The sequence below is a fragment of the Cajanus cajan genome, chromosome 11 (genome assembly GCF_000230855.2).
Source record: "Cajanus cajan strain Asha chromosome 11, NIPB_CcT2T_4, whole genome shotgun sequence".
Lineage (NCBI taxonomy): Eukaryota > Viridiplantae > Streptophyta > Magnoliopsida > Fabales > Fabaceae > Cajanus > Cajanus cajan.
In genome coordinates, this window is record NC_138527.1 from 15,098,154 (window position 1) to 15,108,039 (window position 9,886).

General features: G+C 46.6%; 1 protein-coding gene across 1 annotated transcript; it reads left to right on the forward strand.

The window, feature by feature from the left end:
• The first annotated feature begins 471 nt into the window (after positions 1–471).
• LOC109792773 (uncharacterized) lies at positions 472–1,722 on the forward strand. The gene has a single exon (XM_020352203.3). The coding sequence runs from the start codon at positions 581–583 to the stop codon at positions 1,529–1,531; it is 951 nt and encodes a 316-aa protein (XP_020207792.1). The 5' UTR covers positions 472–580; the 3' UTR covers positions 1,532–1,722.
• Positions 1,723–9,886: the final 8,164 nt, after the last annotated feature.

The window sequence follows — 9,886 nt, forward strand, 5'->3', positions numbered from 1 at the left end:
TCATTTAATAATATTTAATAATACTCTTTCTAATTTTTTTTATAATTATTTTGACATTATTTTTTTTATTAATTTATTATTATTATTTTTTAAAAATTAATGATAATTATTATTTTTTTATCCTTAATAATTAATGTGTATTTATTTAATAATATATCTATTCATTTTTAATATATATTTTTTTCAACCACTTAAAAGATATAATAGAAAAATAAATAATAAATATTTAAAAAAAATAAAATATAAATTATTTTTTAAATTATTGTGCATAAATTTTAAATATAAAAAAATAGAGAGAGTAAAAATCAAAGTAATTTTTTTAATCAACTCAAATTTATTTAAATTTTTTATTTCAAAATCAATTATGTCCTTGTTAAGTAAATCAGGACAAAACTAACCAAACATATGAAAGTGCATGTCTTGAATAGTAATAATATATTTTAAAACTAAACAAATCATTCATTACTCATCTGTCTCTTTTCCCTATAAATCCCTGCCGTCTTCCCCTCAACCCTTCTCCCTTTCTCCCACTTCTCAAATCTGAACCCTTGTTCTCTTTCACTCTATCCAAACCACAAACATGCAAGTTCCACTGATCGACAGGATCAACGATCTCCAAGTGGGTCTCAACTCTCTGCAAAACCCATCTTTTCCTTCCCAGATCACAACGTCCCTCGCCTCGGTTTCCATCGCTTACAATTTCTGCAAATGGGGGGCAGTAATTCTCGCCCTAGTGGCCACCTTCGGCAGCATAATCAACAGAGTCACCATCCTCATCATACGCCTACGCAGCAAAGCGCCTTCTCTTCCCTCCCTGGTCGACGACGACGACGTTTTCACCTCTGACGACGACGACGACGACTACCAAAACGACGACGACGACCTAACCTACTCTTCGTCCGAGCCCGAAGACGAACCCTCAGCCTCTTCCAGTTTCATCTGCTTAGACAACTATTTCCGAGTCAGAGGAACCGCCAATAATAATAATAATAGTAGTAGTTTAGACGACGAGTTTAGGAACCAAAACGGCATGCACAAACGACGTCGTAGCATCGGGGATATTTTCTCGCTCGCCGAGCTCGCCAATAGTAAGAGCGTGGTGAAGCTCTGGGACAGCATAGGCTTCGGGCTGGGGTTGGATTTCGATGATTACGAGGACGGCGTCGTTTCGGGGAGTCACGCGCCGCCGCCGGCGGCTAGCTCCACGACGTCGCCTGCGGTGGTTGTGTCGGCCGGGGAAGGCGTGTGCGGGAACCTGGCAGTCGAGATTTGGGACACGCGCCTGCGGCGGCGGAAGCCGACGGTGGTGGCGGAGTGGGGGCCCACCGTGGCAAAGACTCTGCGCGTGGAGTCTGGCGGTGTCCAGAAGGTGTACGTAAGAGATGACGGACGTTACGCTGTGATGGTCGGGGACATGAGAAAGGTCAGCACGCCGTTAGGTAATGTAACGGAATCTGACGCGGATACTTGGTGGGATGCGGACGCAATTGTTGTTTCGGACGAGTCTTTTGGTGAACAGCAACCAACTTGAATAATTGCATTGCAATTTCTTTTTCGATGCTCCACTGGAAATATAATAATAAAATTGAAAATGTTGTAAAAAAAATAATAATAAAAAAGGCGCCACCAACATCCGAGATTTTCTTTAGAGAAATTGTTTATTTGTATTATTCAATTTAAAGTTTATAATTGTAAATTAATAAATTAGTTTCTTCATTATTATGTGTACATATCTCTAGCGTGTGGTTAGAAATAAGCGATCTTGCTGCTTCTACGAAATTATTGATGGCTTCCTTGTAATCAAAAGTTTCTTAGCTGGCTTTCAAAGATTTAATTCTAAAGTAGTGCAACAACAAAATTTATAATTATTCAAGATCAAGTATATAAAAATTAAACATTATTTTTGGCCCAAATTTACATATATTTTTTAAAAATTGTTGTTAATATTAAAATATATATAAATATATTAAATATTTTTATGACTTTCATTCTTTTATTCTTTCTCATTAATATTACCGATATATTTATTGTTTTAGTTTTTATTAATTATGTATGCAAAGGAACAAGGTTTCAAACATTCTCTTAAGACAAAGTTTGACTATTAATAAAGCATTAATATATCTTACCAACTCTTTATTATTGAACTTAGATTAGATAAATGACTCATAAGAATAAAATTTTAAATATATATATATATATATTATTGTAAATTAAATTTTTATAAAATTAATTTGGTTCGTATGAAGACAAGGTATCATTAATATTAAAAAATGCATAACCCCAAGCGTGTGGTTCAGCGGTAGGGGTTGATCCACGCTTAAGCAAGGTCAGGGGTTCGAATCCTGCCTTGTGTATGCAGCCGCGTTAAATCTTGGGGCCAGCTATCCCACCCTTTGAGGTGCCTCCAACGTAGCGAGGAGATTAGTCACTGCTGTCGGCGGTGGATACTCCAGGAACGAACCTAAAAAAATATTAAAAAATGCATATAAAATCTTTAGTTTGTGTTCTTACCGGAATTTGGTTATGGAGACGACCTGTCCAGTAAGATCGGTGAGCCTCCTTTTGGTGATGTGCTGGTGCTCCAAGATGGGGGAGGTACCTGCAAAAGAGACTCCGATGCTAAAGTTAGGGTTTGTGTGAATATGAGTCTCATATTAATAATGCACGTACCTTGGTGTGAATTAGGTTGTTTTGGGCTCTGGGCCTGAGATAAGATATAGTATGATTGGATAATGTATTTCGCCTAGGGCGAGATCCTTTGGGATCAGTTATGATTTACTTTATGTGCCGAGCTGACGTCATGCAATGTGTACCCGAGATCATCCTGTGCCGTGATACCGAGCTCGGAGCTCGGTTTCACAGGTCGGATAGTACATTAGCCCCCCGAGCTCCGAAGACCGTGAGTCGAGGAGTTGAGATCAGGCTCGTTAGAGAGTCGTGTTTCTGCTTATTACAATGGTACACGTTGTCGTTGTTGTTCCACTTTTTGGAAATGTGAGGGTGGTGTGGTGGCCAGATTGTGCGTTCATTTGTTTGATGGCGTGACCTCTTTGGGCCGATGAGATGTTTCGGAGGCTTATGCTTCGTGGTTAGACCTCACCATTTTTTGTTTCTACAGGGTTCAAACTTGACCTTGCTAGGTAGGTGCGGTCTTCAGGGTTCGGATTCGACCTCGGTTGGGAGAATGTAGTCTCTAGGTTCGGACTCGACCTTAGGGCTTCTGTTGAGTAGTAAATTCGGTCAGGGGCGAGGGCTCCTGGTCACAAATACCGAGCTGTCAACACATATTACACGCCCGGGATCATTTTGCATCGAGGTGCCGAGCTCTGAACTATAGTCCGAGCTTCACCCGGGGGAATGGCTTTTTGGATACGCTGGCCTATTCATTTGCGCCGCGTGTCGTTTCTCGTTTCAGTAACCGAGGGCTGCGCGTTGATGGGTGTGACGGTTATGCAATGATGGCTCCTTTTGTCATAATGGGCCTCATTTATTGCGTGTTCAAGTGTACCCTCTGACTGACACGTGTTGTGGCCGTTTGAATTTGGGTAGAACCTTTTCTTCTCCCCGCGCCTCTTTTCTCCTCACTTCTTGCTTCCTCTGGCTTTTCGTGCACACTTTTCTCTCTGTCCTCCATTGTCTTTCCGTCTTCGTCTTTTCAGTTTTCACCATCGTTCCCGGTGACTCAGCTGTTGCTAGGGTAAATTTTCTGAGAAATAGTACCAGGTATTTCCTGCTCCTCTCATTTTTTCCTTCTTCTCCGGGTTTTCGTGGGGTCTGTCTCGTTTCTTCTTCTTCTTATATGGCTGGGGGGAGTGGTGCTGGTTCTTCTGCGCCTGCTAGGGGGAGAGGCAGAGCGCGGGGTAAGGCGGTGGTCACCAGAGAGGCCGCTGCCGCGAAGGTTGATCCTCCCAAGGATCTAGTGCCAGGGGTTCCTGGTTATGATTGTAGACCCCTAAAATTGTCCGGGTCGGAAATAAAGCTTGAAGACTCTCGAAGACTGAAGGAAGATCAGCCAGAAGGACTCCTGGAAGGCCCTAGGAGGGTTCTCTGTAGGTCTAGAGGTCTTAGAATAGCTTAAAATAAGGGAGTGGAGGGAATGAAGCCCAATACGGCCGTACTGAACTTAATACGGCCGTATTGAAGCTTCAATACGGTCGCAGTGAACTCAATACGGCCGTATTGAAGTTTCTGAACTTCAATACGGCCGTACTGAAATCAATACGGCCGTATTGAAGCTTCAATACAGTCGCAGTGAACTCAATACGGCCGTATTGAAGTTTCTGAACTTCAATACGGCCGTACTGAAATCAATACGGCCGTATTGAAGCTTCAATACAGCCGCAGTGAACTCAATACGGCCGTATTGAAATTTCTGAGCTTCAATACGGCCGTATTGAAATCAATACGGCCGTATTGAAGTTCAAAAATTTCAATACGGCCGTATTGATTCTGTAGCCCGTATTGGGCCTGTTCCCTATAAATATGACGTCAATTGGACGTCATTCGACACTTTTGAACATAGTTTCAACCCTCTCCTTGAGTATTCTGGGGTTTTTGAGCAGTGTTCTGCCCTAGAAATCACTCGGAGAGTTGATCCGACGAAGTTCTTGAGCCCCGAGCCATTTTGCTTGAGGATCGAACCTAGTCGAAGGGAAATCCTCCGGATTTCCATAGTCAAAATTTTATAGGAGGGAGCGAGCGGGCTTGTAGAGCGAGGGAACGCCAAAAAGCTTCCCAGTTTTACGAAATATATAAAAGCACGCTTCAAAGGTTTCTTCTTCAAAATCCTTCCTTTTACTGCTTTCTGATTGTTGCATCGCATATCTAATTTATTCGCCATGTAGATATCTTGTTCATAATCGTTTATAATAAATAGGGGTAATTTAGTAATTTTACACTGTTATTTATAAAGTAATCTGTCATAGGGAACCCGAAAGGGGCGCTGTGGGGTGCTAACACCTTCCCCACGCGTAACCGACTCCCTTACCCGACTCTGGTTGTAATGGCCGAAGTCGATTTTTAATCGATTGCCTTAAACTTCTTTTTCCAATGTTTTGAGTAAAACATTGGTGGCGACTCCATGAACCCTCCTTTTGCGAAAACCACTAATCCATGGAGGGTCCCGCTTGGGATTAACATGGATTGGTGAGCCTTTTAATAAAATTGCTCGTTTGACGAGGTCTCAGTTTGAGAATAAGTCATTCTAGCAATCCACATTTTTAAACAAATAAACGAGTCCAACCATCATTCGCGAATGCCGAAGTCCCGTTTCGGGCCGGTGGCGACAATGATTGGGTCAGGCGCGACGTGGCTGGGGTTGAGAGTGTGTTCCGCTCGCGCTCTGATGTTGACGCCGTTTGGGAAACGGGGCGGGTTTGCGACCCCTCCGTTTCTTCAATGCTCCGGCTTGACCCTTGCCAGGCCGGAGAAGGTGTGTTTATGGGGAAGTCGACTGACTCTCCCCACTTCTATATGTTTTGGTGTTTCTTCAGGGATCTAGGTGTCCGTCTCCCTTTCACTCAGTTTGAGTGTGATTTCTTGAGTCACGTCAATGCGGCTCCCTGTCAGTTGCATCCCAATAGCTGGGGTTTTTTGCGGGCATTCGAGGTCCTTTGTACAGTTTTAGGGATAGAGGTGTCTCTTCCCGTCTTTCTTCATTTTTACCAGCTGAAGCTGGGTGTCCCTCCTTACGGTATTTTGTCGCTGAATGGGGGTAAGGGTGGAGGTTTGTTCACCCTCTACTCCCAATCGTATAAAAACTTCAAACAGGAGTTTTTCCGGGTCGCCTTAGTGGATGTCGATCCGATGGAGGATGGTGCATTCTACTTCGGTGGGTTGCCGAAGTTCCCATTTTATTGGTGCCCCAAACCGTCTAGGTTTCATGGGGTGGACCAATCGACGTTGACGGCTGCGGAGTTGGTAGCCATCAAAGATCTTGAGGCGCTTCCTCGGCCGCTGGATTGCAAGTTCATCCTGTCGCTCGAGAGGTCAGCGCACAGGGAGAGGGATCTAGAGAGTGAGTATTTTGCCTTCGGTTGGTCGCCGGATGATTTGTTTTTCTGTTTTTCTTCAAATTTCCTCTTTTATTTTGCAGGCCATATGGGAAAGTTGTGGAAGGAGCTTAAGCATCGTTACAAAGTTGCTGAGCTCGAGGCTCCCGACCACCCAGAGGAGGAGGCTCCCCTTCCCAAAGCTAGCTGGAAGAGGAGGAGGGAGGAGAAAGGGGCTCCTGGGCCTTCTGTCCCTTCGGGTGCCGACGAGGCGACCTCCCGAACCACTGATGTTAACGCGGTGGGTCTCACTGAGAGTTTGCCGTCCCAGGTGGTTGCTGAAGAGGTGGCTCGGAATGCTGAGCCTGCCATACAGGCTGCCGAGGTAGCGATCTCGCTTTTCCGAGTGTCTCTTTTTGACTAGGTTAGACTTATTGAGGTTGGTTGGTTCCTTTTGCAGGTCGGGGTGGTTGCTGCCGGAACGGGAGATCAGGTAACTGAGCATGTTGCTCAAGTTGCCGAGGTGGTGAGTTTTTCGTTCTTTAAGCTTTTCATCTACCCTTTGCTGTATTGGTTGGTTACCTGACTTTAGGGGGGATTTTTCGCAGGCAGGAAATGCTGTCGAGGTGGTGACACGTACTGCTGGGGAAGCTCGGACTGCTGAGCCTGCTGTACAGGCTGCCGAGGTAAGTAGTGTTTGTGTACTTTCTTTGGTGGCTCTTCCCTGGCCCTTATGTTTGTTTTTGACGTGTGGCTGATTTTTGTAGGCGAGCTCGGGGGTCCCCGTGGTGGACTTTCAGGATGTTGAGCAGGGGACGCCGGCTTCTGCTGCGGCTTCGGTGCCCCCGGAGGGTTCGTCGCGGGGTCCTCCTCAGGCTCAGTATTTGGCCCACCGCTTCGGTAAAGGTGTTGACACCGTGCGGTTGGACCATTTGAGCGCCTCCGCGAACTTGAATTCTCTGTGGAGTGCGGGGGTGACCGCGGAGAAGTTCTTCCCTCAGGGGTCGCTGAGTTCCGAGGACCAAGGGTTGATTGACGAGGTCGGTCCCGCGAACAGTTTTGATGCTGCCCAAGTTATGCTACAAAGGGTCATGGGAATAATGGGCCATTGGAAGCCCAAATGGAGTCAGCGGCAGGAGGTTTTGGCCGGGCAGCAGAAAGAACTGGCCAAGTTGAAGGGGCGACTCCAACCTTGGAAGGAGGCCCACAAGATTTTGATGGAGGAGAATAAGGCCCTTAGTGCTGTCGTTGGCGAGGCGAGGCGGCAGAAGGTCGAGCTCCGTTCTGCCCGCGATGATCTCGCGCGGGCCCAAAAGTCTCTTGAGATTGCGCTGCGATCCAACGATGCTTATGCTACCCAGGTGAGGGAGTTGCAGGAGCTTGCAGCTTTCTCCATAAAACGTGCTCGTTCTTTGGAAGACAAGGTGACGTCTTCCCGCGACGAGGTACGGGCGTTGGAGGATACTGTGACTTCCCTCAAGGGGGAGTTGGCAGCAGCGGCCGAGGAGCGTCTCCGCGGCGAGGTCATTCAGGGTGGCTACGAGGATGAAATTGCTACCTTGAAGACGGAGCTAACCGAGCTAACTGAGGGCAAGGCGGCCGTGGAGAGGAGGCTCGCTGAGGTTGAGCGCTCCGTCGTGATTGAGCATAGGAGGGGCTTCCAAAAGGCTGCTCGCCAGGCCCGACTTCTTGCGCCCGGATTCGATTTTTCTTCCATGCACGTGGAGAAAACCGTCCGCTTTGGGAGGTTGATTCGGGAGGACGATGCTGATGACAGCTCTAGTGAGGGTGCTTCTGTTTAGGCTGCCTTTGTAATTTCCCGCTTGATTTTTTCTTTGGGCTCATGTAATGAATTTTGGAACTCTACTTATATGTATATATTTTTCTCTACCTTGTCCCCTTTTGCGTTTAATTTTGGGTGTTCGCGCTGTTTGAGGTACACATTTGGTGTCTGTGTGTATATTTTTGTATGTGATTATGCTTCTGAGTCAAATTTCGCTTGGGAGTTTGATCTTAACCTTAGGCGGATATCGATCTCAACCGTGGAGAGGTTCGCGTTTGACCTCGGGTTTTGATTAAGTAGTTATTGTGTAGGTTTGCAGTTAATCCTACATGGGAGTCATTGTTTGGGTCTCACTTGATGTTGATCGTGTCGGTACTTCGATGTTGATCATGATCATGTTTTAGGTCTTTCTTGATTTCGTTCTCGGGCTTGGGTGGAACGATCCCGTGTGAGGATTGCTCGCAATTCTGACTAAGTAAGCGCGTCACGGTTTATCTTTAACCTTGCGGACCTAACGAGGTTCAGATTTGACCTCAGAAGAGCTTGTGAGGTTCATACTTGACCTTATGAATTTTATGGGGTTCAGACTTGACCTCGGATAGGTTCGTATTCGATCCTACGAAACTGGCGAGGTTCAGACTTGACCTCGGATAACCATGTGAGGTTCGTATTCGTCCTTATGAAACTGGCGAGGTTCAGACTTGACCTCGGATAACTTGACCTCGGATAAGCTGGTAAGGTTCGTTTTCGACCCTACGAATCCTGCGAGGTTCAGACTTGACCTCGAAAATGCTGGTAAGGTTCGTTTTCGACCCTACGAATCCTGCGAGGTTCAGACTTGACCTCGGAAATGCTGGTAAGGTTCGTTTTCGACCCTACGAATCCTGCGAGGTTCAGACTTGGCCTCGAAAATGCTGGTAAGGTTCGTTTTCGACCCTACGAATCCTGCGAGGTTCAGACTTGACCTCGAAAATGCTGGTAAGGTTCGTTTTCGACCCTACGAATCCTGCGAGGTTCAGACTTGACCTCGGAAATGCTGGTAAGGTTCGTTTTCGACCCTACGAATCCTGCGAGGTTCAGACTTGACCTCGAAAGTGCTGGTAAGGTTCGTTTTCGACCCTACGAATCCTGCGAGGTTCAGACTTGACCTCGGAAATGCTGGTAAATGTAGGCCCTTAGAGTGCGTGATTTCATTTATGCAAGAGCGATGGAAGAGGTAATTTGTGTGAAACGCGTAATTTTATTGATAGTTTTGTGTGCCTCGTTAAAAACCCTCTTAGTCGAGGACCAAGGCGGGAAAAGAGTGCACAATATATGCATACTGGAAATAAAAGAAGTGCTAAAATTTAAATGTCTATAGTAGGGGAGTTCCCCTTGTTTTGCTTGCTTGGAGCAGAGATTCTCAGGCTTGCGGCGTAGCATTGCCGAGCTGTCTTTTGATTAGCCTTGACTGAAATGACTTTGCCGTCCTTCCCGGGAAACTTCATGGTGAGGTGTGGAGTTGAGACGACCGCTCCGAGTTGGTTCAGAGTCGGTCGCCCGTTGATGATGTTGTAGGAAGTGTTGGCTTCCACGAGGAGGTACCTGACCATGACTCGTCTTGTATCTGGTGGCGTCCCGAAAGTCGTCAGCAAGTCTACGTACCCTCGGGTGTGGACTCGCTCTCCTGCGAAGCCGACTAGGGGCTCCGTGTGAGGTTGAATGAGAGAGTGGGGGATGTCTAGTTTGAGGAAAGTTGGCCAATACAGGACGTCAGCCGAGCTTCCCTGATCAATGAGTGTTTTTTGCACTTTCCAGTTGGCTATTTCCACAACGATGACCATGGGGTCATCCTGGTTAGGACTGAGGCCGGCGTAGTCTTCATCGGAGAAAGAAATCGGTGGTGAACTTTGATGCGGGGCTGAGGTGGTTGAGTGAACGCAGTTGACGTTCCGCAAGTGTCTTTTTCGGGCCGAGCTGCTGGCGCCTCCTCCAGCGAAACCGCCCGCTATTGTGTTGATTACTCCCCGCAACGGAGTAGATTCCGTCTCCTGGCTTATCTCGGCCTGCACTGCGCCACTAGTGTTTTGTTGGGGGCCTGAGGGTGCATCGGTACGGGTTCCAGAGCCTCGTC

Coding starts and splice junctions, on each gene's coding strand:
- LOC109792773 (XM_020352203.3), top strand. CDS start 581: ATGCAAGTTCCACTGATCGACAGGATCAACGATCTCCAAGTGGGTCTC.